The sequence below is a fragment of the Coloeus monedula genome, assembly GCF_965178545.1.
Source record: "Coloeus monedula genome assembly, chromosome: 6".
Lineage (NCBI taxonomy): Eukaryota > Metazoa > Chordata > Aves > Passeriformes > Corvidae > Coloeus > Coloeus monedula.
Window position 1 is genome coordinate 59,305,945 of NC_138786.1, and position 27,120 is coordinate 59,333,064.

The 27,120-nt window shown below is 45.7% G+C and overlaps 3 protein-coding genes across 6 annotated transcripts in view; 1 reads left to right on the forward strand and 2 right to left on the reverse strand.

Annotated features, from left to right (window-relative positions):
* Positions 1-3,044, reverse strand: part of SLC38A6 (solute carrier family 38 member 6) — a 38,066-nt gene extending 35,022 nt beyond the window's left edge. Inside the window, exons 1-3 of the mRNA XM_082283412.1 lie at positions 2,881-3,044; positions 2,223-2,344; positions 1,446-1,519 (exon numbers count right to left, since the gene is read on the reverse strand). Of these exons, the coding sequence (XP_082139538.1) occupies positions 1,446-1,519; positions 2,223-2,344; positions 2,881-3,033 (349 nt within the window). The 5' untranslated portion in view covers positions 3,034-3,044. The remainder of the gene's footprint in view (positions 1-1,445; positions 1,520-2,222; positions 2,345-2,880) is intronic.
* Positions 3,045-3,233: 189 nt separating this feature from the next.
* Positions 3,234-9,246, forward strand: TRMT5 (tRNA methyltransferase 5). 3 transcript variants are annotated; one of them, XM_082283250.1, is made up of 6 exons: positions 3,234-3,269; positions 4,825-5,474; positions 5,769-5,893; positions 7,356-7,607; positions 7,766-8,010; positions 9,062-9,186. In XM_082283250.1, exons 1-5 carry the CDS (start codon positions 3,265-3,267, stop codon positions 8,003-8,005), a joined length of 1,272 nt encoding a protein of 423 aa, XP_082139376.1. In that variant the 5' UTR covers positions 3,234-3,264; the 3' UTR covers positions 8,006-8,010; positions 9,062-9,186. The 3 variants fall into 3 exon arrangements, with proteins under 3 accessions (XP_082139376.1, XP_082139374.1, XP_082139375.1); XM_082283248.1 differs by having other exon boundaries at positions 7,356-8,010; positions 9,062-9,246; XM_082283249.1 differs by lacking the exon at positions 3,234-3,269 and adding an exon at positions 3,359-3,841 and having other exon boundaries at positions 7,356-8,010; positions 9,062-9,246.
* A 2,113-nt stretch (positions 9,247-11,359) lies between these two features.
* The window catches only part of MNAT1 (MNAT1 component of CDK activating kinase), a 117,906-nt gene continuing 102,145 nt past the window's right edge, over positions 11,360-27,120 (reverse strand). Inside the window, exons 8-9 of one of the 2 annotated variants that reach the window (XR_014226547.1) lie at positions 12,400-12,586; positions 11,360-11,651 (exon numbers count right to left, since the gene is read on the reverse strand). Coding sequence is in view for 1 of the 2 variants with exons in the window: in XM_082284488.1 (XP_082140614.1) it covers positions 12,466-12,586 (121 nt within the window). In the remaining variant the exon portion in view is untranslated. Of the gene's footprint in view, positions 12,587-27,120 lie in introns of both variants that reach the window. The other variant, XM_082284488.1, reaches the window with a different exon arrangement.

Below are 27,120 nucleotides of genomic sequence, written 5' to 3' on the forward strand. Positions count from 1 at the left end.
AAGGTCATAAATCCAGCAAACTTATCCAGACATAGTTCTGGTGCAAGTCCTACCTGTCAGCCTTAGGTGATAACTAATTATTAGTTTAAGACAAGAGAAATTCTTCATCCTGTCACTTCAGCTGTCTGCATTTCAAAAATGCTTCCTTGAGGTGGACTGTTGCATTTGGACAAGAACTGAGGAGTTAAAGCCTTTTTGCATATCAGGCCTCTGAGTTTGTAACATCCAAACTCTTCTTACCTCAATAAACTTAAATCCTTAGTTCTACCCCTCATCACAATTCTTTGGCAAGAATCTCTTTAATAATTTTTACTAGACAACAGCTGAATACCACTTAGTGCCCATAAAATACAGAACTTTTCAGCCTGAAGTAAGAAGTTAAAAAGGCCATTAAAATTACCTCAAGTCTCCCATTTTTTTTGCTTCTCATGTATCTCTCTAGCTATGTGTTTCAGGTTCTGATTCCTTTCTAATAACAAGCACGCTAAAAGGAGAAAAAAATTACCAAAGACTTAATCCCAAATCATCAAGCACCAACCATAAAAGTAACCCTACCTCTGAGGGGTGTTTTTTAAGAAGGTATGAAGATCACTCAACAGGTGGGGACAGGAGCAGCAGATCTAAGAAGAATAAGGAAGCAACCATCTGAGAGACCAAAGGCAGCTAAAGAAAACAAAGCCAAGAGGAAAGAAGCAGAAGCTTTCTCCCACCACCTTTGAAAAGAGAGGAAAATAGATGAGAGGGAAACAATAAGCAGGGAGACTTGCTGCTGTAACATGATCTTTGTGTAGGAGAAGTCAAGGAACGACTCAGTTGTTTCAGTAACAATTAAAAGAAGCAGGAATTAAAACCTGAGCAGATTTGACTGCAGGTATTAGAAGGTACAGTTTGAACTGACTCAAAGCAGTGCAGTTTCCAAGAACTGCAACATGACTTCTCATTCAGCATCAAAAAAGCTCTATAAGCTGCATCTATAAAAGCACCACGAGGATAATAATAATCCAATACGATTAAAAAACCTGAAAGCTATCCATTTCAAACCATGGACAAAAAATATATGTACTACTACTAGAATGAAAGGCTGCTATTTTATTGCTCTTAAGCATTCACTGAAAGCAAAAGCACACACTGAAGTAGTGAGGTTCAGCCAGCACTAAAATAGTTTGGCTGCAGAAATAAAGGATCTCTCTGGAAAGACAAGAGAGGCATTTGAGGAAAAAAAATTTTTAAATCTAGAAACCAGTCAGTTTGGCATTAGCTTTGCATAAAAAGTCTCAAAATCCTGTTTCTAAATGGCAGATATTAATTGTAAAAAACATTAAACATTTCAAGGTCAGTGAATCAGACACCACTGTTAACTGCAGTCTTTATACTGGGTCATGTCTCTCTGATAAAGCTGAGGAAATATTTCAGAGCTCACTGTTAGATAAACTGTTTTCACTTACCAGTCTGAGTGCACATACTGAGCAGAAGAAACACAGAGTAAGAAGCAAGGCTGGCAACAATCAGCAGCAAGATACTAAAAACCACAAAATATTCACAATTAAAGCACTTTTACAGTACAATGCACTTTCAAGCTTTAGGAATGCTACTTTTGCAAGAACTAAGCTAGCAGATTTCCTCATTTTATGGCTTGTCTCTGCTGACTGTGGTTCACGTGGCCTCTGATCTTCCCAATACTTGCCAAGTTGCCCTGACATATAGATTACAAAATGGACATAACCATAGGAGTTTGTGTCCACATATACGCAAACATACATCTTCCACTGAAGTGAATCCAATGCTTAGGAAATGGTCAAAGGGACAATTCCAGTGACTTTGGCCCCATTATCCACAGACTAGCATTTGCAACAAGCAAAAGTGCAAACAAAAGGACAGACCAGTGTACAGTTTCCAGCCATGTATCCATCCTATTCCACAAGGCCCATTCCTGGAACTAAAGGAGATAAGAGTTTTGAAAGGAAAATACCAATCTATCAGAAGTAATGGCCAAGAAATTGCCACCCTGTGGCAATTTAATGCAACATCTGGGCAGGATTTATGTTAGGTCAGATCTGCATGACTAAATCAAAAAGGGGAAGATCTTAATCAACAATTCTGAAAAGCACAAGCTATTTATTTCTTCCTCAGATTTGCACAGGAGTCTTAGTAATCAAGTTTTGCTCCATTTACAACTGCAAGCCGACTTTAAAAATGAGTACATGTAAAAACTGAAAACTTACCTAAACCCCATGATCCCTGTGTTGGCCATGGCATAGGATAAGCCAAGTATCCCACTGCCCATGATTGCATTCATTAAGTTAAACACTGAGAAAGCAAAGGAAGAACCACGACTTGAAGAACTCTGTAAAAAGGACAGAAAAAAAAAAAGTACAATCAGTGGAAGAGGTGTTTTGATCTTTCCTAGAATGAAATTCAAGGGAGGGGCAACAGACAACTTTTCCTCCTTTAATCTAAAATCTCGTTTCTCATTCTAAAACCACGCAAACCCTTGCGCACACACAACAGCGCGATGCCGCCCCGTAAGCATCTCAAGCCGCCCACAACCTCTGAGCACAGTGAAAGCAGAGCGCCAAACGAGCACAGCAAGATTTACGGCTCGGAGCAGGCTCTCCCTGCGTGCTCGCAACAGGGCGAGGGCACATGGCAGCGCTTCCAAGCGCTCAGCAAGCACAGAATCGAAGGCACCAGGAGCACTGCTGGGACCAGAGGCTCACTCGCCCCCCTCCAGGCGACTCCCCCCGCCCCGGCGCTGTCAGCCCGGAGCCGCCCCCCACAGCCCGGTCCCGCCCGACCTTTGAGCCTGCGCTCCCCGAGCTTCTCCCAGCACCCAGCGCAGCCCCCTCAGGGCGCTCCCTCCCCCCCGCCCCTCACACGCACGCTGCCCAGCGGCGGCGGCAGCAGCGGGGTGGTTTCCCCGTCGTCGTCCTCCTCCTCCTCGTCCTCCTCCCGCCGCTCGCGGGCGGATAGGTAGCAGCCGCGGGTGGGAAGGGGCCGGACCCGGCCGGACCCCCAAGGCGGCGCCGCCGCCATCGCCCCCGCGCCCGCCGAGCGCCTCTGAGGGGAGCGCCGGGGGCGGGGCCAAGCGGGAGAGCGGCCGCTTTGTGGGCGTGGCCCCGGCGGGGGCGGAGCCATTGCGCCCCGCGCCCGCCCCGCTGAGGGAGCACCGAGGGGCGGGGCCGTTGGGGGGCGTGGCCTCCGCCCCGGGCCCGCCCCCCCCGGCGCAGCGGCGATGACGCGCGCGCGCTGCGCGCGGGGCCCGGCATGAGGTGAGGGCGGGGGCGGGGGGCGCTGAGCGGGGGCAGTGAATTCCCTGAGGGGAGAGCGGCATAAATGGGGATCGTGGGGTTGAGGAAAAGGATGGTGTTTCTCCGTAGGCGCCTTGGAAGGCGGTTACCGTGGTCTCCAGCCAAACCCAGCGCTGCGGGCGGCTTTCTCTTATGGGCTTAATCCAGTACCGAGAAGCGACAGGATGAGAGGACACGGCCTCAAGATACGCCAGGGGAGGCTTAGGTTGGACATTAGGAAGAATTTCTTCACAGAAAGCGTGATCAGACATTGGAACCATTGTCCAGGAAAGTGGTGACGTCACTGTCCTGGAGGTGTTTAAGGAAAGATTGGGCGAGGCAGCCGGTGCCGTGGTGGTATTCGGCCACAGTTCGACTGGATCATCCCAGAGGTCTTTTCCAACCTAATCGATTCTCTGATTCTGAGAATCTCGCAACCCGTTTCCATCCCCAGGAAAACGCTCCAGGAAAAGCACGGGGATGCTCAGGCCTCTGGATGAGGGATTTCTCCTGTGCAGCAGACGTGAGGAATGCAGTGTGTCTTTCTGAAGGAGGTGTGCTCTGCCAAAACGCTGGCTTAGGGAAGTGGGCTGCCTGGGAGATGTAGGGAATCTCAGCGAGGAGCTGGGATTTGGGGAGGAGAGGGGATGGGAGCAGGAGCAGCTTTGCCAAAGTTTGGGCACAGCAGGTTTGTGAAGGAGAGAACACAGAGCCTGTTGTTAGCCTGGAGAGGGGCAAGGCTGAGGGAGGCAGGCAAGAGAACCAGTTCCCTTTCAGAGCCTCTCTCTCAAAACAAGCTTCCCAAAAAGTCAGGAGAAATGCCAGCCTCCAGCATCAGCTACATCATTGGTTCCTGCCTTGGAGCAGCCAGTGGCAAGGCAGAGAATTGGGCCCTTTTGGTCTGTCTCTAGTGGAGGAAACCATTTAGAGAAGTGTAAAGCCTCTTTTCAGGTTCTCATCCCATGGATGAACCAGGGCTCAGTGGCAGGAGCAGACATTACTAATGGTCCTCTGGGGAACATTGCATTTAATGAATGACCTTTCTGGCATGCATCTCATGGTGCAAAGATCTTACAGAGCTTGTAACCCCTTACACCGGGGCATGGCAGGCAGAAATCACCAAAGAGTGATCATGACCACTGTTGCTAATAATTGTTTTCTAGCAACGACTGCTTGGTAACAAATTTTACCAGACACAGGAGGGATCCAACGGTAGGATCAAGACAGTAGAAATCTTTCCATTTGACTTACTGGGATTAATATCACATTTATTAGAACAAAGAGAGGTCATTGTTTTTTGGCAGGAGGGGATTATCTCGCCACTTGAAGTCAGTTAACATTTCAGTCTAAAAGTACATTTGCAAAATAACAGAAATTTGCAGTATATATTTCATAATAAAGAGCTTTACTAAACTATTGTGGATTGTTTGGTACAGATGGAAATTCTGGTTAAAGAGAACAGCAAATCCATGTGATTTGCAGCCTTTTAAATGGAATGATTACATAATGTCTATAAAATGAATAATTTCTCTTCTAGGACTTTGTGGAGATTGGGATACTGTGCCAGACTACTGAAAACTAATCATTTTAGGACAGCTGCATCAAATACATCATTTCCAGCAGTTTGGATGCTATTGGCACAACATTCTGGCAGAATACCTGGGCTCTTTGTAGTAGTTAAAAAAAATACTTTCTTCACAATGCCTGAAACTGTGGAGGATAAAACTAATCCAGAACTGTATTTGCCACATCCTGGAGTGCGTGGGATGATAGTGCTCAACAGAGAGGCTTTCAAAAGGACAGTGGTTGTTCCAGCTCTTAAAGTCAAGAAAGAAATTGTGAGTAGTGTGCTGAAGTCCCTAAAACAATCAGTACTGCAGCGTCCCGGCCTCAAGCGGGTGGTGGAGGATCCAGAGGATGAGGACAGTAGGTTTGTTATCCTGGATCCTCATAAAATACCAGAATTCTCATTAGGAGAGTCAGAGCAACAGGTCCTGAAACAGCTCAGTGTCCATCCTGAGGTGTCCAAGTACCACCTGGAGCTGACTTATGAGAATTTCAAGTCAGAGGAGATCCTTCGAGCCGTCCTTCCTGAAGGTCAAGATGTCACCTCTGGATTCAGCCGTGTTGGCCACATTGCTCATTTGAATCTCAGGGATCACCAGCTGCCCTACAGACACTTGATTGGTAGGTGAAACAGCTCCTCCCAGGCAGGTGTTTGTGTCATTTGTGTATTGTTAATGAGATAAGTACTGAGGGGCACAGTTCTCTCACAGTGTGGTGCTCTCACCGCACTGAGCCCTGGGCCAGGGTGAAGTGTGTGCCTTAGAAAGGTCACAGCTGCAGCCCTGGGTCGTTAGAGGGAGGATGTTCCAGCACACACTCACTTTTGTTAATTCAGCTGTAAACAGCAGGTTTGTTGTTGTAGAACATTAAAAGGTCCTGGTCCCTTAATGAGAATTATCTCTTACTCTCTTTCAGGCCAAGTTATAATGGACAAGAATCCAGGAATCACCTGTGTCGTGAATAAAACCAGTATTATTGACAGCACATACAGGAATTTTGAAATGGAAGTGCTTGCTGGAGAGAACAACCTGGTAACCAAGGTACAGGGCTTTCCCCCTGGTATTTTAAATTTAATGTGCTAAAACCCAAAGGCATCTTCTGGAAAGATGTGATGTAGGGATGCTGCTGAGACCATTCCTTTGCACAGTGCCCTTCCTGACACCTGTCTGAGCCTAATGGTTGGCTGTTACTTCTGAATTCCTTTCCTTGGCAGATCCTGGTCTGCCAAGGGCAAACGTAGCCATAGGGATCAGGAAGACATGTATTCTTCCAAGTTCACAGCCTAGATTTAATGATGTGGATTTGATGTAAGAAAACGCAGTTTCCTAATTTGACCAAGCCTTGTTCAGTGGCTAGTACAGAAAGCAAGAATGTGGTTTTCAATCTCACCAGCTTTGCAACTTAGGCAACATTTTTCCTTTGCCTTTTTCCTTTCCTGTCAGCAGCAAGACAAACCTCATGTCTCCTCTGCTCCAACATTTATCAGGTGTAATTACTGTGGAACTGCCAAGTGTTCTTCACATAGGGTTTCTTGTCTGTAGCTGGAAACTTGGCCACTGCTTCCACAAAAATATTTTATCTGTTAGCAGCTTTATACTTTCAAAAGAGAAAACATGAGATTACCAAATAAAAAGGTTGAATAGCTTGATGGAACATCCTGTTCCTGCAGAGAGAAGGCAGTTGGATTGTCAAGGCAGCAGTGACAATTGAATATTATGCAGATGGTGTCACCACACACCTGCACGCCATGGAGCTGCACCCAGCAGTGCAGAGACGCTTCAGGGTGTTCCTTGCTTGTGGTGGTGTGGATCCCACATTACTGTACTTTGGAATCAGACAGTTCCACATGCTGGTGCAAAGAGAGTATTATCTTGCATCCCATTCTCATCTGAATAAATACTGTTCCTTTTCAGGTCTGTTCTTAAGATAGTGGTCATCCCAAAGCTTGGGTTTGGATCAGTTTCCAGACTCTGTCACCTTGGGAGATGAAATACAGTATTTTTCAAGCTGCAGAACTGGCTCCCAGTGGCTTTAAATTTGGCTGACAGTTCCTGTTCTTGGGCCTATCATTCTCAGACGCTTATTTACTGTGTGCACTCCACAAAGGAGGGCTTGAGGCATCTTTCCAAGGTCTGCTTTCAATAAAGGAGTTGTCAGCCATCCACAAAGCTCTTGAAAACCCTCAGGTTTTTTTTAGGGTCATTTTAAGTTGCTGCTTTATTTCCACCTGGTGATTGAGACCTGCATAAAGCTAGCCATTGGGATTGACACTGGGGACATGCTGTTTGTGATGAGTTGATCTGTTGATTTAAGATCTGTTTATTTGATTGCTTAGTTGATCTGTTTATTTAAGATCCATGAGTGCTACCAGTGGGACAATGCTGATGTAAATGTTATCTTTAGATAAGGCACCTTGGTTTTTCAGTTGTCTTGATACTGATAATGCTTAAATCTGCTTGGCATTTGAACAAAGAGGCTTAAGCAAATGTTTTGGACTTTCAGGTCAAAGAAAATAACATTGCCTATGAACTGGACTTTTCCAAAGTCTACTGGAACCCGCGCCTGTCCACGGAGCACGGCCGCATAGTGGAGCTGCTGAAGCCCGGCGATGTCCTCTTCGACGTCTTCGCTGGGATCGGACCTTTCGCCATCCCAGCAGCCAGGAGAAAGTGCCGCGTGTTCGCCAACGACCTCAACCCCGAGTCCTACACCTGGCTCCTGCACAACTGCAAGCTCAACAAAGTGGACACCAAGGTAAAAGTGTTCAACATGGACGGCAGGGACTTCCTGCGGGGGCCGGTGAGGGAGGAGCTCAGCAAAGAGCTCCCGCTCCTGAAAGAAGAACAGAAAACCGCTTTCCACATAGTGATGAATTTGCCAGCTCTGGCTGTGGAATTTCTGGATGTTTTCAGGCATCTCTTGGTCGGGGAGCCCTGCAGCCCTGCTGGCCTTCCCACTGTGCACTGCTACGGGTTCTCCAAACACAGCAACCCCACCAGAGACATTCAGGAGCGAGCGGAAGCTTCACTGGGAACCTCCTTGGCTGGACGCTGTTCCACGTTCCTGGTCAGGAACGTGGCGCCCAACAAGGAGATGCTGTGCCTCAGTTTCCAGATCCCAGCAGATGTGCTCTACAAGAGGCCCTGCCCTGATGAAGGTAAGGAACAAGACTCCCATGAGGAAGTGGGATCTTAGGCTGCACCTTGTGCTGCCTCAGGCTGGTCCCACCTGGTCACCCCATGGGCCACTCCGGGCGTGTGACAGCGGTGTGGATGTAGCGCTGAGCGCAGAGGTGGCCGGCAGGACCAAGCGCCTGCACGTGTGCAGCAGCTGCAGGGCTTCCTCATTCTTGGTAACAGCAGCCTGATCCTCTGATCCCAGCATGAGCCTCCCCAGAAAAATGGTGGACTGGACAGGATCACCCCACAGGCCATAAACCAGATCTTTATGCCTCAGGTTGTGCACTGGGGGAGGATGGGGACTCCGTGATCCCTGTGGGCCCTCCAGTGCAGGATACTCAGTGGCTCTGTGATCTAATGCCAAGTACCTGTCTCTGTTAGCCCAGTACTTCAGAACTGGAGCTGCATTTTTGCCCAGATCAGTGCACTTCCAAGGGACTGGTCCCAGCTCTGACCTTCTCCTTACACTGACACAGACTCAGTGAGGTCTGGAGTCACCACATCAGCAGAATCAGGTTCTGTACCCGAGTGAATATAATTGAGACATAGATACCCTTAGAGATCTTCAATGCTGAATTTGGTTGTTTTGTGAGGGGTTTTTTTTGTTTATAGTTGTTCATTTGTTCTTGAAGTACTTGTAGAAACTGGTTGGTTTCAGTGATCTTGGGCTTTGCACTACATGACAAAGGGGGCAGAGGAAGGCTCTCAGTCTGCAGTTACATGAACTGGTGGAAAGGTGGTTTTTATAAAGCTTTAATTCCATGAAACTTACTTTTATGCTGTTGTTGGGTGGCACTGAAATGTAGGTCAAAATACACCTCCCTACAGGTTTTTTGAAAGACTTCTTTGGCATTCAATAAAGACCCCCCCATTACTGCTGTAACATTTTCATTTGTGACTGTTAATCCTTATTTTAACTCTCATCTCTTCCTGTTAAATCCCTTGACAGAGCTCCCTGTTCCAGAGCTTGTGGTTAGGTCAGTCTGTTTACTGTACATTAAATAACTTACTTTTTCTAACCTTTTCCAGCAAAACCAGCCTCGAAACGTCTGTGTACCAGCCAAGATTCTTCTGAAGAGAAGTTACTGAGTTGAAGACCAGAGCTATGGTGACTACCTGAGTTTGTGTAAAGGATATTTAGGTTTTACCCCTTGAGTTACTGGGAGCATACCTGTGTTCCCATCGAGTTGCAGCTTTCCTTTGGGAGCCTTGCTTCCTGCAGTCTCCTTTTCTTCTCATTGTGGGATCGACTGAAATTGTTGTTACTACAAAAAATTAAAACTCTGCTCTTTTATAATAAATGTGTTTTGGTACTTCCCTGCTCTCCATTGTTCCACACCCTGTGCTAATTCAGGGGCATGGCCTGGGGTAGTTTTCTGCTGTGGCATTTTGATGATGTGCAAGTTGTGGGGAGAACAGATTTTTATGTCTTGTCAGGTCTAGAAAGGTGACTTATATAACCCCTGCCCTGGATTCTCCGTGACAGATGTTTTGGGTTCAGAATATTGGATTATGGTTAGCAGATGCACAAACAGCTCTTGTGTAAGCAAGGTAACCTTTCAAAAGCTTAACCTGAGATACCAAAAGGGCCAAATAGCCCATATCCTGAGGTTTTGAGTAAAAAATGCTTTTTAACACCAAGATTTAGTTAGGGATTAGTTGACTCCTAACTTTGTGTTTGTCCATGGTTAGAGCCAGAAAGACTTTAATGCCTTTTGCACATTTACAGAAGAAGTTCATGCTTGCATTTCAGTTCTAGGCTGAAACCAGCACCTGAAAAACAGTTCTGTCCTCCTGAAACTGTGTCCTCCTGTGGCTTTTGTGCCTCTGCCCTCCCCCGGCTCTCCCCACCTCGGCCTGCTCCCCTGCTGCAGTCCCTGGATGATCTTTCTGGCTGCCTGCTTGGATTCTGCAGGGATTTAAAAAGCCTCTGCCTTTGATTTCCTTTTCTTACCCATCCAAACTATTGTTGGGCAATGTCAACCACAAATAGTTTATTTGGCCAGAGAACTCGGCTCGCCCTCAGAGTTTCAGATATTTTCCCTCAGCCCAAGCTCCAAGCTCACGCCCAGCAACCAGATGTCTGTCACCCTCCTGGCCCTGCTGCTGTGGCTCCAGCCCTGAGCCTGCAGCCCGCTGCATGTTTGGTTCTCACCCAAACACCGCCAAGGGCCACGGATTTGTTTTGCTCGTGGCTCCATGTGATGGCCTTTCCTTCCCTTGGCTGCACAGCTGCTGTTCAGAGCAAGCCCTGGCAGCCTGGCTCCTGCAGGATCACATTTATCCATCCCCAGGGAGGCCATCATGACTCACCCGTGTATCCTGACTCCTCCCTGGCCCGCGCTGCAGCCCGAGCGTTCCTGCACGGGCCTTTAACACCGAGTCCCCGCGGCTCCAACCTGTGCGTGCTCTGCTGCTGGGATCCTGCCCCGACCTCGCTGCTGCTCTGCTGCCTCTCACGTTTCCTGACAGCACTGCTGCTCCCCAGCTGCTGCCCTCTGGCTTTCCATAAACATCTGAAAGTGGCTCCTGTTCTTCAGAGCTCTCCACAAACACTGCTGGAGCAATAAGGCCCTCCACCGCTCTGGCATGATGCAGCCACCCTGGGATCTCTGCCTGACACAGACTGCAAGTCCCTGTGACTCCACATTGCCTCAGAGCCTGGATTTAGGGCTTGGCACCACTGCACCAACAGAAACCAAGCTTTGATCATCATTTTTTGGTCAAGCCTATAAACTACATAACTCTGATTTTCACTAAAGCATCCCAGAGCAGGGAAGGATTTGAGCTGGTCAAAGTTTTGTTCCCTTAAGGACTGAATGCAAGTGTTACTCCAGCAGCACAACTTTAGATGCCAGTTTAGCAGATACGTCACTCCACTCATAACCAGGGGGTTTCCAGCTTTCTGTGCAGTTGCCAATTCTGTGTACAAGAAATTAAATAATAAATAATAGTCAAGCTACACACGAGTTCATAAGTGTATTGAAATTATAAATATTAATACGCATCTTCATGTTAATATGCATTAGGTCATTAGGGCATGTCCTGGAGCTTTACAAACTGAATATAAACAGATCATGGGTGAGGTGCATCTTTGCTAGTCTGGGTGAGCCTGGGAGAGGGGAGAGAAGAAAAGGGAGAAAGGAGAGGAGGGGAGGGGAGGGAAGGATCTGATCATTTCCTCACCTCTGCCTTCCGTAACATTCCTTGTCAGCAGCTGTTCTGGGCACAACCAACAGGATTTCAAAGGGCAATGGAAATTTTGCCAAGTCCCCCCATTTTCTTTAATAAGAAAGCACCAAGTCTGGAGTAGGTCTCATTCTTCTCTTTATTACAGCATAGAAAAAATACATCCATCTAGTGTGCTCCTCAGAGCAGGATTCAACAGCTGTGAGCAGGTGGCCTATAAAACGTGGTCCAAGGTCACTGTCCTGAGCAGCTTCCCATCTCCTGAAGTTTATACAGCTCATGGCAAAGTCCACCCTGCCATGGGAAGCCCATCTCTACTGCAGTTGGTCAATGTTCCATTACGAGGAGCAAGGAAGGAATACAAAAAGTAGCAGATCACGTGGCAGGGATCATCCCCAAAGCCAAGGGAAGTTTCCACCTAAAGAAGCTCCTGAGTTGATGACAGAAAAGTTGCAAATGGAGATAAACAGGAGAAAACAAACATACAAAAGCAAAACAAACAAACAAACCCCAAAAGGGAACCCCACAATTTTGACTGCTTCAGTGAGTTCACCTTGTATTGAGGCTTCTTAGATTGCTTCTAGAGCACCTCAGCCGAAAGAGCTTGAGCTAAGGATTTGTTTTCCAGGCAAAGGTAAGAACCAAGTGACACACAGAGGAAGGATCCCACACAAGAGTTGTGTCAGCGTATTTCCAGAGTTTCTCATCTCATCCAGCTGGCAGGAGGAAAAACCCACTTGCCTAAACTGGGGAAACGAGTTTTATGGGAAGAAAATGTAGGCTTGAATATTGACACTAAATGTTATAATCAAAATGGCATTTAAATGCTTGTGCAAATAAAACTCTGCAATAAGAGTAAAACCACAAACTTTAATAAAGTCTGGCTTTATTTTAAAAAAATTTACAAGTGTATTTCTTTAAGCCTCAAACGTACACAGCTGAGTTATTCACATCTTCCATTAGATGTGGCTTATTTCTTCAGCCTCCCTCAGCAAAGTGCCACATGACTAACGAGTTTCCCCCTCCACAAGAATGTATCTACCATTTTACAAAGCTCTCGTGCAGACAGGGTTTGTTTTTTCTCTTTAACACTTAAACACAGCTGGTTTTGCACCAGAGGAGTGCACAGAGCAGTAGGCGCAGCCCGGCTGGTGCAGATGGCAGCAATCCTGCCCCACCTTTGCTGGCTTGGGTCGCTCCTCGCCCCGCTGGGTGTCCCTTGGTCACAGGCCGGCGCTCCCTGGCTAACTGGGGTGCCAGAAGAGCCCGCTGAAAGCGTCCTGCAGGGCGCGGTGACAAGCCAGGGAGGACGTGTAGCCCCCGGCCAGGTCCTGTGGAGAGGCGGCTCGAACGTGGGTGAGGTACCTGCAGCAAAGAGCGGCGTTATTTCGGAGCAGAGCAAACACACCAAACACCCCTGTAGTTCACAGCACAGCGAGGTTGAGGCTGCTTTTGGAAAAAGCAAGGAGATGGAGCTGCCCACTGCCCGCTGAACACATCAGGATAAAACTTCTGTGAGTTAAAGCAATGATGCATCTTCAACCAGGCTGCCCCAGCCAGCGCTCTGGGACAGCGGGAGGTGGCACAGGGTTAAGGGCACCCAGGGGTTTGTGTTCCCTGTGCTCTCTCTGGGGGATGCCTCATTTCCCCACTCCCATCGGTCCTGCCAAGAAAAGGACACCACCAGCAGCTTTCCTGCACTCCCACAGAAACAGGAGGGTTTCAGCTCTGCCACTTCATGCCAGACACTCCCCCAGGTTGACTGTGCCAGTTGGTCTGAGGACCACAGGGCTGAGCTTCCTGCCCTTGGCTTACCTGTGCCTGGAGCCCACTGACCCTGGGAATTAGATCTGTGGGAGGCTGCCATCACTTTGGCTAACAAAGGCCCTAAACTTCCCCACTAATTAAGCATCATCACCCATTTGCAGAGCCATCTAATAGTACCCCAAACCTCCCAGACCGTTGAGTTGACATGGAAACAAGAGTTGACATGGAAGCAGGAGTTGATGTGGAAACACAAACCCGCTGCCTGTGCTGGCACTGCCACTCTTGGCTCCCCGTGGCTCCTTCCAAGGGCTCCACCCCAGCCACACATGCTGAGAGCTCCTGTTAAAGGATGGCTTCATTCCACACTGTAACCCTACAGCTCTTGCACCCCACGAGAGAGGTACAAGACAGATTCTCCACTAGTTTTGCACCAAAACCCCATCAAATAGACAGACCCACAGCCCAGCAGGACCAGCACGATGACCCTCTCCAATCCCGACCACCAGACACAACCCCATAAACAAGAAGCGCTTTCCACAGGAGCAACGCTTCAGCCGCTGTTTTGATTCCTCACTTGGTACATGTTGCTCCTGGGAAGGTTGAGTCATTCCACCTCTGGCTTGGCAATCCAAGCATAAACTTGCAAAACGCACACAGCCTTTTATAATGTTATCCCGAGAAACCTAAAACAGCTGCACTTTTGGCAGGAAAATACAGGACCACCAGTAAAATATCCAAAACAGTTGCATCTTTTAATTTATGACTGTACACTGTTTCCATAAAGAGTATATAAAACAGGTCAGATTTTATAGGTAAGACATAATAAACAGTCATACCCATTGATGCCATAAAAGCATAGAAAAAGAGATTACTGAGAAATGATTAATTACAGTTTTAAAAACTGTATTTCTTGCACCTAATAACCACAATGCACAGACATGAGCAATGTCTCTGAGGCATTCTTGGTGAGATGCTGAAGGTGAGACTGAGACTGAATTTGCATCCTGTGACTGAGTTGAGGTGCTTTGTACCAAGTTGTGAGAGAGTCTGGCCCTCACTGCCAGACACTGGTTCCCATCAGCACAGACACAGGCAGGGGAGCACAAAATAATAATAAAATAAACCCTTTTAATAGTGCTCAGTCCAAAAGAATCTACAAACACAGCAAGAAAGCTGGTCCCATCTCTTAATTTGCAAGGGAAGGCGGTTTGCAGAGAGCTCCTGGTTTGTGGCAGAACACATTTTATGGGTTTTAATTTTTTTTTTAACATTCTTGCTACTTGTCCCTTAATATTTTAAGAGGAAGATCTCATCCTTCCCAAAGGACTTTTAAAACTGCTGTGGGAAACAGGAGCTCCTTTCCACAGCTAGGAACGATGGGCACTGACAACAGCAAATAATTTCCTTCAAAACGCTGGTGTGAAACTACCTCAACCCTCCAAACCAGAGAGTCTTGTAAAAATCAATTCCCATCTTGGATTTCACTTCTATCATATTTATTTCATTGCACAACTTCATTTTCCCCTCATGCATGAAACAGTCCAGTGAAAACGGGATTATTTTACATTTCAATATTAACAAAGGCTGGTTGTGTCTTTCTCATTACTTTTCTTATCTTCTCTCACTTACATATCACTGAAAGGAGAAAAACAGAGTGTATTGTTTCCCTTTTCCTGGGACATCTGAAATTGGAGCGTTAGTTTCATAAGACAACCTGACTTCCAGTCACTGCAGCACTTGTAGTTAATTGGGAGGTGATCTCTGAAGCAATACAAAATCATTGCCAAAAAGGCTCCCATCGACTTCTACTGCACAACCTGCCCTAATTCTCCTTACTCCTGTGAAACAAGCACGGCCCGCTGCTGGCTGTCAAGTGAGGCCTTTATTTTCTTGTTAAGTATCTGAACTTACTGCTCTTGACCCATTTAATTACTGTGGTACACCAGGCAATTGCAAAGAATCTGCCACGCTGAAGCCACACAATGAGAAGCGAATGTTTTGCCGGCTTTTCCACACCAGTCCCCATCTGTGCTGCCTGGTTCCAGTCATCCCCTCCACAGGAGAATCTCTCTGAACTGGATTCCTGGGGTTTCTGGCAGAGGTCAGCACATCTTTTCATGTACACCTTTACAGCAGCAGCAGGAAGAAGTGCTTGCCAAGTTTTATTTCCAAAAAGCCGAGCTCCGTTAGGTCTTGGGACCTGGAGGTAATTGCTCTCACTAGTTAGCAAATTCCAGCACACTGGGTCTGTTTTTCATAGGTTTATTTTAAGTACCTGTAAATCTTATAAGCAGAAACCAGGAAAAAGAGGTTTGCTTTTTCTGGTGCACGGTTTTTTAATGTAACTTGTTTTTACTGAGGGCAGACTAAACTCTGAAGTTAAAAAAAGCCTGCACTATTATTTTTGAGCAAGGCTAAATGGCTGTGTGTTCCCTGCCCCACCATTTCACACCTCCCATTCCCAGCAATGCCTATGCTCTGCTTCAGGCTCTGCCCAAACAAGCCCCCTTTCCTTGGCTGCAGCCTTTGGATGTTGATCTTCCCCATTAACCTTTCACGTCAGTTAAAACACGTCGTATTTTGTTCTTCATGAGCCTTGGGGGGCTCATTCCTGACCTTCAGTTTCTCATCACCGTGGAGGGGGTGGGAGGGAAAGGGAGGGGTGGGGGGGGGGGGGAAAGCCTCCTGTTTTCAGGGAAAGAGGTGTAATTCGCACTCGGTGTGGAGGCTCAGAATCAAGCTGGTCATTCCTGGGAGGGGTTTTTCTTCATGCTTTCTCTTTTCCCAAGCCTGTGACACAATCCTTCACCAGGACTGTGGAGAGCAACGTGGGCTCAGCGTGGCAGCGGCTGTGACCCCTTGTGCCTTCCCAGCACAGCCCAGGAGCCCCAGCCCCCTGGCACTGCTGCTGCTGCTGCTGAGAGCCAGAGGACCCAACAGCAGCTCAGCAACACCCAGGGCCACTGGCAAACATCCCCTCACTGCTCAGCAGGGTGGTCTTGCTTCAGAGAAGTTCGGGAAAGATGTCAGAAACAATCAAAGAGGATGGAGAAAGGGCACAATCAAACATGGCTAAACCAAACACCAACCAAAATGCAAACGGAAAATCCCCCAAACAAAAAGAACCAAACATCCAACCAACAAGCCCAAACAACCCCGTAGTATATCCCTTCACCCACCCAACTGAAAGTACCAGTGCTAGGGATTATTTCACACAATCTTCCCTGGTACCCAAGATAAATACACTCCTCCCAGGGGTGTTTCTGCAGATGCACCACTTAGAGATACATATGGAATAACTGTGTGTTTGGCATACAGATTTTTTTTACCTATTAGGTATTTTATGGGAGTGAAGAAAAGAAAAATCATTCACAAGTTGTTTGATGAGGGAAAAAAAAGAAATCATTTAATTCTATTCCACAGAATGATTTACTACTCATCTGATTATCTGCAGTATCCAAGACAGAAAGTAATGGGGCAGACATTAGATCTGGGAAATTTTCCAGATTCATCATTTAAATAACAAATAGTGGTTGCATAAAGCAAGCAAAATACTCCAGTCTGGAAAACTGTGTGAAGCATTAGCAAGGCAGTAGCATAGGCTGCTGCATTCCTGAGCCTTTCTGGAGACAGCATTTTCATTAGATTTACCAATCCCTAGGATGAGCTATTGCTGCATTACCCAGAGTGAGCTTGCAGAGTCTGGGTCTTGTCAGAGGAGAGAGGCACGCAAGGAACAGGACTGTGTCTGGCCTGGCTTCTGCTGAGGAATGTGTGGCCTGGGTTACTCTCTAGTCCCTGAGCAGGTACAAACTGAGCTCCTCTGCTCAGCTCTGTTTTCCTTTGAACCAGTCAGCTCTACCACAGTCAGTCTGTGCAGCCAAACAGAATCTGTTTATAAAATGAGCCGAGATCATTGCTGTTCTCCATTAAATAGCCCCAGGAAAGGCATTTGGGAACAGGCCTTCACTGGGTGTTATTCAGATACGTTGTGGTTCTCCATCTCTCAGAGTCTAATATGGCTAAGGCAGGGCAAAAACACAAGGCACAAAGCTGGTACTCAAAGAAATCCAGAACAGCAATTCATCCTTCCACATAGTAGCTAGAAACCTGATCCTCAAATTAAAAAAAACCCAAACAACAACAAAAACAACAACAAAAAAACCCCCAGTCTTTTAAGCATTTTAGCAGACACTATTTGGGCACTATGATTGTGTTCAGATGTTAACAGACCCACCACCTATGACTGGTGTCAGAAGTTCCTGCTGAACCCCAGCCAACACAGCCTGTTCCAACACAGAACTCAAGTTTAACACAGCCACGAGCTCAGCAAGGGCTCCTCACGAGCCCAACCCAATCCCTCCTTGCCCAAGGTCACAGTGCCAGCCCTGATGGCAGCCAGGCACCTGCCAGCAGCCACTCCTCTCCCCCACCCTTCAGACCACACAGACAAAATGGGAGAAAATCCATTTAATAGATGCAATCACTGAAGGAGTTCTGTTATTTGTTTGGGATTTTTTTCAATGCTTCTCTGTACACAGTTGCAGCAATCAGTATGGATGTGAAAACAGGGCTAAGCATGACGAGGTCCAAATATGACAGATCCCAAGGCAGAGAGAAAAAGAATACATTTTCACCCAGATTATGGCACCTTATGGATGGAACACAGCCCACAGTGCAGGGGTACAAGGAAAAGTCACTCTAAATACCACAACGAAGTCTTGGCTACTAAAAAATCCTGCCAAAGACAAGTGATCCAGCACAGACATCACCCCTGCAGCCCCAACAATCCCACCTGCAGACAGCAGTGCTGTGCACATTCAGCTTAGCTAACCAGGCTGGTTTGTTATTATTAATAACCCTGTTTAGCTGTGCTGCCTTCTGAGGGCTTAGTGAGCAGAAATCCCTCACTGAGGTGTCAGATGAATGCCAGACCCTTCTCCATGCCACAAACCTGCTCAGCCCATTTCACTCAGCCACGCCCCAGGAACCTGCCGCAGAACCATCGCTTACTCATGGCAATTCTGATTTCCAGCAAGGAAAAGTTACTGCCTTCATCTTGCAATAAATTCTGCAAAAGCAGATGCCTTCTGACTCTAATGGATCTCTTTTTGTTACAGTTAAGGATTAAGAAAAATCATAACTGAGAGTCTCAGCTCCTAGAACTTTTATTTCTCCACTTTAGGTTTCCTAAGTGAAAAACTCTGTTCTACCAGAAATAAACTTTCCCAGTAGAAAAGACAGGAAACGCCCCAGCCCAGCAAATCAATAGAAGAAATATAGGACTCCTAGTGATTCTTTTTAACCTCCTCCATCTGCTTTTTCTAAATAGCAATTTGTTTCAAACACTGTCAGAGTGTCTTAGGGCAGGAGTGTGTCAACTGCGTGTGGTGAAACAAAGTACTTTAAAATTAAAACAAAACAGGTCTGCCACAGCACACCTCAGCTAGGATGGAACAGCACAGAGCTCTGCTACCAGACACTGAAAGAGGCAAAAAAAAAGCCTTGAAAAGTGATATTAGCTATGAAACAGCTGTCGCTGGTAAAGCCAGCTCTGACTCCAAAGGCAGAAATTAGTGATGAGTTAGTTATTCCCCCCTCTTCTCCTCCATCCTCTTCTCCCTTAAAATGTCCTTTATATAAAGGGCAAACATTTTGGATCCTGGAAGCCCACAGCCACCAGTGACCTGCTGCAACAGCAACCCAGCAGCACCCTGGGGCTCAGTGCTCCCTCCCAGTCAGCTACTGCAGTGACCAATAAAGGAATCTCTAAGGGTTTAACATAAAAACAGAAGTATTTTTATTTGATGTTTCACATAAACTGTTTCCTCTTTAATGGTGAAACACATACATGACCTGTAAGATATATCTAATGGCCCATCTCAGTGAGTTTATTACAGATTACCTGTGAACTGGTGAGGGCAGTCGTGAACCCTGGAGTAGAAAAACCTTTAAATGCAAAGACACAAAGTCACGGAAGCCCTCTCGGGGTGGGGAAAAGAACAGGATCAGATTTTCCCATACTACTTTCCCTGAAAGCTTCCTCTTTTTGTGATGAAATCCAGAGTCCAGAGAGCAAACACTTCCACTGAAAAGCTAATATACCGGGGAGTGGAATGGGGGGAAATTTCCCAATGACAGCTATCTCAAAATACACTTCAGTGCTCCTCATAAAAAACCCAACACTTCTACTGGCAAAAAAAGAATTTTAAAGCAAGAGAAGTTTTAGAGAGCACCCAGTTCTCCAGCATTTTTCCAGCACTGCAATTCTACTGCTGCCCTGGTTTTTAAATAGATGTGAGACCAGACTCAGGTACTTGCATCTATTTAACACATAAATATTTGCTTTTGGAGTAACTGAGAAGCCAGTGCTGGTGCCTTGAGGTAAGATGAAAAGCGAAAGAGAAATTGAGATCAAAGGAAAAGGAGAAATGCCTTCTGCCCCCCAGAAACTGATATAATTTTAAAAGAAGTGGATGTTTTAAAGTGTAAAGGCAGGAAACTAACGATGAAAAAGGTTTTATAGAATAAAGGAAGCTTTGTACTCCTCTGCCCTGATATGCATTTTGCACATTTCCTCTGCTGCAGGCTGGATACAGCCCTGGGGCAGGACCTGCAGGCACTGCCAAAAAAATTAGGTTTGGACAACTCCAGTCCCACTGCAGGGCCCTACCCAAGAAGGCACCAACTTGATGCAAGTATTTCATGTAGAGAAGTCTGTGAACTCCAAGTACTATGGACTGCAGACTTTGAGACTGTCAATTTAAAGCCCTGCAGACTGTAGATATAAAAACTACTTTGAAATGGGACATAAACCCCTTAAATGGTGCAAGCTGACCTATTCCCATCTTCAAAAGGAACTGTAAATCCAATTACACCTGGAGATGTTACAAATGTTAACAAGTTAAATGAACCTCTTCTTTTCACTGAGGAGTTATCCAAGCTAGAGGTTCACATTTGACAAGAATTCCCATGTGTAAATCCAGTGCATGTTTAAGAAATACATTTTGCCCCCCACATGAGTCCACAATTCACAGTGGGTATCTGCATATTCCTTTTGATTATAATAAAATACTACATTTAATCAGCTTCTCTTAGCATTTGATCAGGCAGCATCACTTCAGACAAGGTATAACACTTCCAACCTTAGAAAATGTAAATACCAGTGCAAGAGAACAGCCACTGCTGTCTTTGGAGCACTTGGTGATTCTGAGCTAATGTGGGAAATCTTGAACACAGCTTCGAAAGTTAAAGTGATGACAGAGATCATCTTGTGTCGTTGGGTTTTTTTCAGTTGAAAAGAAAAACAAACAGCCCTGAAGCTGCTAAAGTACATCACAACCCCACTAAAGAACACTTAGAGGAAAGGAGGCAGATCCTCAGCTGGTCTAAGGCAACATGGGTTATAGGTTTCTGTGCCATTGCAGAGCAGATCCAAGACAATGATTATCTGAAAGTTCTCCTCATTTCAGCACATGACTGCCTGTTTTAAAATAAAAACAGGAAACGGAAAGCAGAACCTGCAAATACACAAATCCTTTGCAAGCAAAGGAAAACTAAAGGCTATGCTAGTTCTTTTTGGTCACGTGTTTCAACTCTATAAAGGATATTTTATACAAATTCTATGCTGACTTCTCTTTCTTCAGTTGTTGGGGGGCTTCCTCACATCTCACTTTCCTCCCAGTAAAATATTAAGTTGTTTGGATGGCTCCATACATGTCAGACCGTGCTGTGTGAACAGTTTGCTTCTTGTTGCTCACAGTGCATCTCCACACCACACATTCCTGCCAGCTCCAAAATATGCACAGGCACTACCGTTTGGATGAACTTTTTTTTTTTTTCTTTGCACCGCAAGGATTTCTGCTTCAACTGCTGCTTGGATCCCTCACCCCCATGCACGTAGCTGGAACAAGAGGTTAGTGTTTATTTCTAGAAGCCTTGCTCACAGGAAGCCTTCCTTCAGCGCGAGTGACTTCCGTAACTCCAGAGGGGCTGGGAGTGCTCTCGGATGAGCGGGGGCACCTGGTCCCCCATTTGTCATCGTCCTGAGGTCACCCGCCAGCTGTCTGTCCTCTCAACACCCGGCCTCAGCACTGTGCTCAAGGCATTCTCCCTCGCTCGGGTTTCCAGGTCTGGACTTCCAGATACAGTAAATCAATCAGCCCCCACAGAAAGTGCTCAAACAACTGCAAGGGAAGCATTTTAACACCCCTGAGCGGCCCTGCTGCGCACAAGGACACTGCAGTGCCCGCTGGAGCCCGGCACAGCGCTGCTCTGCAGGACTGGTATGGATTACGCTCGGGAGCACTGCAGAACTGCAGCTACATTTAGTCTGTGACTAAATCAGGCTCCGCTCATACTTGACCCCAGCAAGAATGTCATTGAACACAAGGGCTTTTTCTCAGCTGTGATATTGGATTTTTTTTTCCCTTTTCAACAGCTAAAACAACCATTAAGCCACCATTTCTGTAATTGCAAAGCAGCTCTCTTATTAGCACGTTGTGGAAATGCTTTGGCATAGACTGATCTCCAAGTTCTTCATCTTTCCCTCTGTCCTCCAACTCCACTCTTCCTCCCACACACCGTGTTTAGGACAAAGGGCACCAGAAGAACATGGATGTGTTTAAGTAATTATTATAACTGAGGAAGTTAACTACTGTTTTGTAACTTTCTACCTAAGACTATTTTCATAGGCTTATCTTTTTTATGTAAGGATAGCGCAAGCTCAGTTTTAAAGACACCACTGTGTCTTTGCCCAGAGCTGGGGGAACACTTTCCCTGGGTTAGACTCTGGGAATCAGCATCCCTTCTGCAGGCAAGAAGGGAGAACTGAACTTTTATTCTGAAAGACAGTTCTTTTGGACACACAAACTCTTCTTTTAGGATAAAAGTTCCTTCCTGTTCTTCCCACTCTGCCTTTTTCTCCATGTTCCGCACACCCCGCTGAGCACCATGAATCCCCCAGCGCACAGCCAGAGATCCATATTGATGAACTGGGGCTTTGGGAGAGCTACATGAAAGAGATTCCTCCAGCACCAGCATCCATGTAAATTATGCATCTGTGAGGCAAAGGGAGCGCTTTCTGAACAGAGCACTCAGTCAGGAACACCTACAGAAGGAGGATGGAGATGCACAGACATTTTTTCCCTCCTTTTTAGCACATTTTGCTTGATGCACAGTTCTGAGGCAACAGAACACGAGGACAGTCGTGATTGTATCACAGAATCATAGAATGATTTGGGATGGAAGGGACATTGAAGATCATCCAGTTCCAATCCCCTTGCCATAGACAGGGATGCCACCCACCAGCTCAGGACACAACTGCAGAGGCCAGGATGGCTCCAAGCAGACAGGAGGTATTTTAGCCCCAGGAGCTCTGGTAAAGACCTTGATTTCAGGCCCAAGCCTGGAAAATGAAGTGACCAGAATGCTTCTAAAGGTTTTCTAGCATTGAAGGACTTGCTTTAGTCCCAGCAGGGAAGGAAAGAGCCCCTGGGTGACTCACGTATTAGGTATGGACACAGGCTTTGTCCCCAAATCACTGCTGATGGAAAAAAACCACCTGAACAGAGAAAAAGCTGGTTATAACCCCAGCTTTGAAATACAGTTTCCTCAGTCAGAAAGTCAGTTCTGTTTTCACTGTGACACAGCATCCTCTGTTCTGAATAGCAACAAATTCACATCATATGGCAATTCCAGTCTAATGTGACTCAAAACGCCACAAGAATTTCTAGAGGGTCTTTAGCTGCTGATACTGATCAGGTAAGTAAGTTGCCAAACCTAGTAATTATCTCAAATGAATAATTACAAACTCTTAGTTATTCATTTCAGATAATAAGAACCCAAAGTTATTTTCTTTAGGCAGAATACGAAAAGTGTAATTGTTGAAAGCAAATATTGCAGTTTGAATGACAGTATTTAAGGAAGATGAGATTGTTCAGGTCAAAAGAAGGTGAAAACCAGGTCACCTTCTCTTGCAGCTGACTCGTGCTCTAATGCATGAGCCCCTGGCCGCCTCAGGTTCTGGTTGCTGCTGGTCAGGTCAGCATTTCAGGCTGATGCTGAGGATCAGGTTTACAGCTCTCAGCCATGCTGGCATTTGCTCCTCAGGAAGGCCTGGGAGAGGTGGGAGGGAGCAAAGAGGGCAGGAGCTCGGAGTGAGGCTTCTCCTCAAAAGCATGGATGGGTGAGGGATGAGAAGCTTCTGCCCCAGTCAGGTGCAGCCTTTGGGCTGAGCTTTCAAACCCTGGCTGCAAAGGCACTGCATAGCCCCGCTCTGGCACAGGGCAGTCACAGCTCCCACAGGTGGGAGAGGAGGGAAAACAGTTGCCCTGTTCTCCTGAAAATATTTTTTACAAGGGAATGAAGGAAAAAACCCAGTCCTTCAATCCTAGGCAATTTCCTCCTATCTGTCAGCATATGATAGGAGCTATTTTTATTTGGCTTAAATATAAGGCATCATTAAGACAATTTTTCTGTTTTAACAGCTTGACAATTCTATTGTGAAATCTGGGTGAAATGCTCTGGATTTTATTGTCCTTCTCTATTGTGCCCTGGTAGAATTTCTAGAGGAGAAAATGCAGTGATGATAGGAGATCTTCATTTTACTCTTCTAAAAAGACAATGAGTTAAGTGTCTAAATTGAATCATTCTTTATATGATTTCTGTTGAATTAATTTTAGTTTTCTGCTGCTTTCAATCTAATCCAATATCCTGAAACAGCAGAAGCACAGATATCAAACAGGAGTGTGTTGAGTTAGGCAGAATCCCTTAGTTCCACCAGGGAGAGAAAATACCAGCAGAGTTGTTACAGAGCAGTGACACCCACAACTGCTGAAATTCTCGATGGATTGTTAATAACTCGATTCAACTTGCAAACTGCATCCCCAAAATCTGTCTCCAAAGAAGTTGTGCCTACTGACTGAACTGATTCTGAAACTGGTGCAGAAAGTGCCTTTTTAAATATTCACAGAGAGTGCCCAGAAATTAGTGGGGACTGCTAATAAAAATGACATTTAATAAATTTTCCTCCTGAGGAGAGCTCCCAGCAACACTAGGTGGCAGAAGGCTCTGTCACATTGAAGACACCTGCAGACAGATATATTCACAGAACTACTTGAGCTTGATTTTAGAAAAGCTAAGGGGAAAACAGTTGAAAGCAAAACAGTTCTAAGATCCCATTTTCCACCCACTCATCCAGTTCTAATTCTGGCTCTGATATCCCTAGTGCACATTGTTTCACCATTTAAGCTACCCCAGAATGTGAATATACCTTCTAAACCTGAACCTTCAATCACATCTTACTCAATTCAGATTCAATTCTGTATGTGACAGGTGACTCTATTAAGCTTTTACTCAGTTAAAAGATAAATTCACTGTTTAAAGAAATAAATGGCCACTAGGACAAGTACACAATAAAAACATACACTGTGAGTTACCTTGAAGCAAATTTGAAACCCAGCCTGGAATGCTCTTTGCTACTTCTGCAGCGGAAAGAAAATCAACAACCTACAAACAAACTCATTCAAAACTGCTCAAGAGTCAATGTGGAAAAGATCTGCTAAAATGGCAGCTGCTCCCTCATGGAGATGCATTTTCAGGAATACTTTTGTAATTACATATAAAATTCAACTGGCTGTTTCTAGTTCTACATACTTAACCCTTTAAAAAAACATCTATGCTCCATTTTCCTTTATTCTGGTCACTCTATTTTCAACTCCTCTAAGTTTCTCTCTCATCCTTTATAAATCAAATACATAAGGAAACAAAGAGGTGCCCCTTCCCTGGTGATGTTAGGAGGAAGCTGTAATCACGGAGAGGGGAAAGTGAAAGCCAAGCACTGTCTAGATGCCAAAAAATAAAAGGCAGCAGGGGGACAATGACACTCTCTTTCCACAGACATGTAGGTTTGAGTTGACAGCAAAGATTTCTCTGAGATGCCCGTGGCTGCACTGCCTTTGCACGTGCTAAGCAGTGACACCCCAGACTTACAGCACTTGAGGGGTGCTTCCCCAAGTGTAGCTGGTCCAGCACAGAGCTCAATGCATCGTGGAGGGTTATTTTGCACCTCTAGCCAGAGAGGCTGTTTGTGTTTAAATCTAGTATGTTTTATCATTCACCACTGTCAGCAGTGGAAATTGTCATCTAAGCAGGAAAAGATGCTGTTGAAGAAACAGGAGGGGTTGGTTAGAAAGTAAAAATTATTTTGGCCGTGACAAGTCCTCTCACTGCCCATTTCGAGGGTAGGGGATCATGCCACCCATTGCAAATTGCTGCCTGAGAGTCAGAAAAATCAATAGTAGGTAGGAAAGCTGACTTGCCAAGGCTACAGCCACTGCCAGCAGATTATTAATGCATCTGTCTGCATTCTTAAATGTTTCCTAAGAAGCAGCTATGTTAACTGAAAAGGTGTGACGTGTCACCAGCCCTTCTCTTCTCTCCTCTTCATTTTCTCTCTATATTAAAACCTTGGCTACCAAAGAAAACAATCATGTTTCACCTCATCTTTTCCCAGCTTTTCTGAAGTTCAGTTCCTGCTCTAGAGCAATATATACAGTCTAAGTACTACCCCTGACAAGCTGTTTGACAGCCCGAAGTTGCACATCTATTTTACTCCCAGAGCTTTGGGGTTGGTAGGGTTTAGATGGGAAATGGAGGCCAATTAAAATAAACACAGACAATATCAATGAATTCTTCAGAAAGGCACAAGACAAGCAAAATGAAACACTACTGACTTTTACCCACAGTTAGAATTCAGCCCATCTCACAGGCTCAATGCTCTGGCTGAGGTCCAGAAAGACACTTAAGCACATGTCTTATTTTAAGCATGTGAGCAGCCTCATTGATTTTTCACTCATGCCAGGAAGAATATTCAATGCGCTTAAAGTTAAGCACATTGTTAAGTGCCTTCCTGGACCAAGGCCAGGCTATTTAGCCCGTGCAAGAGTGAGTCTAGAGAATATTTACCATTATTTTAACTTCTCAAGACTTTCTTTGAGATAAAGTTTTATGGTGTATGAAAATATTTCATTCATACGAGCAGTGACTGGCTCACAGCAACCTTCAGGGACCACATATTCTTCCCCTTCCCACATCTTCTAAAGCAGTAACTGGAAGGATTAAAGACACATAAGCAAATATACCAATAAAGAAAATTCGTTTTGAAAGGGAAGCCGGCAGTCTTACTGATCTAGACAGCAAAATGAGCCCCACAGTGAACAGCTGACAGACATATTAATTTTCAGTGAAAACTAATGAAGTCATTTGCCAATGTCCCATTCCAATACCAAGTCCTGTGCAGGAACTTTGAAAAGCAAGCTAAATGTTGACTGAAATTAATTATCACAATAAGCACACATTCAATTCCATTTCTCCTCCTTCCTTTTACATCGAGTTATATACAAAATTCAAGGAAAGGCCTGTTAGTGCTTCCTCAAGATGACCTCACCACATCAGAGCACTTTAGAGATCAAAGGCACAACAAACACTTTGCTCTTTGCTACAACAAAGTGATGCCATTTGCTATGTTTGCTACAGACAATTGGATTTTTATCTGGCTGGCATTATCCAAGTTCAGTATCATACCCTGAGTAAGAGCTAGAGAAAGGTGTTTAACAGTACAGCTAAGGAAAGCTGGACTGGGTGAGACTCATGCTCCCTCCACCCCAGCCATCCCTCTCCAGGAGCAGAAAAGGGAGTGCACAGGAGTCTGATCATTCCAGTGGGACCAGCAGGACACTGACAATTTGTTCCTCTTTTATAAGCAGATGTACCTTTTTACTTCAGTATTTGTTTCTTCCTGGAAAGTTTAAACTCAGTGGTGAAAGTACATAATTGACAGGGGGAGACATGAACAGAAAGGCAGTTTAGCACTCAATCACCTCTGAAATCTCAGGGTGGCACAGCTGTATCACTCATTGCTCTCACACCAATGCAGCTCCACTGATTTCATGCTACCAAGCCCACATCCGATGGCAACTCCAGCCTCAGCACCCAACACATCACTTCAGAAACTGGGGCAGCAACCTCTGAGACCTCTACAAAAAGGAACTAAGATGACAAAGGCAGCCTGCAGACAAAAAAGACACTTCCTAGTGGATTCTGGTCTAGAAGTCTTCAATTTGAAAGAAATA

What these genes read in the sequence shown, in the direction of transcription:
- TRMT5 (XM_082283248.1), top strand. An exon ending in GCCCTACAGACACTTGATTG is followed by an intron (nt 5,475 to 5,768) that starts GTAGGTGAAACA and finishes ACTCTCTTTCAG; the next exon opens with GCCAAGTTATAATGGACAAG. An exon ending in AGAACAACCTGGTAACCAAG is followed by an intron (nt 5,894 to 7,355) that starts GTACAGGGCTTT and finishes TTGGACTTTCAG; the next exon opens with GTCAAAGAAAATAACATTGC.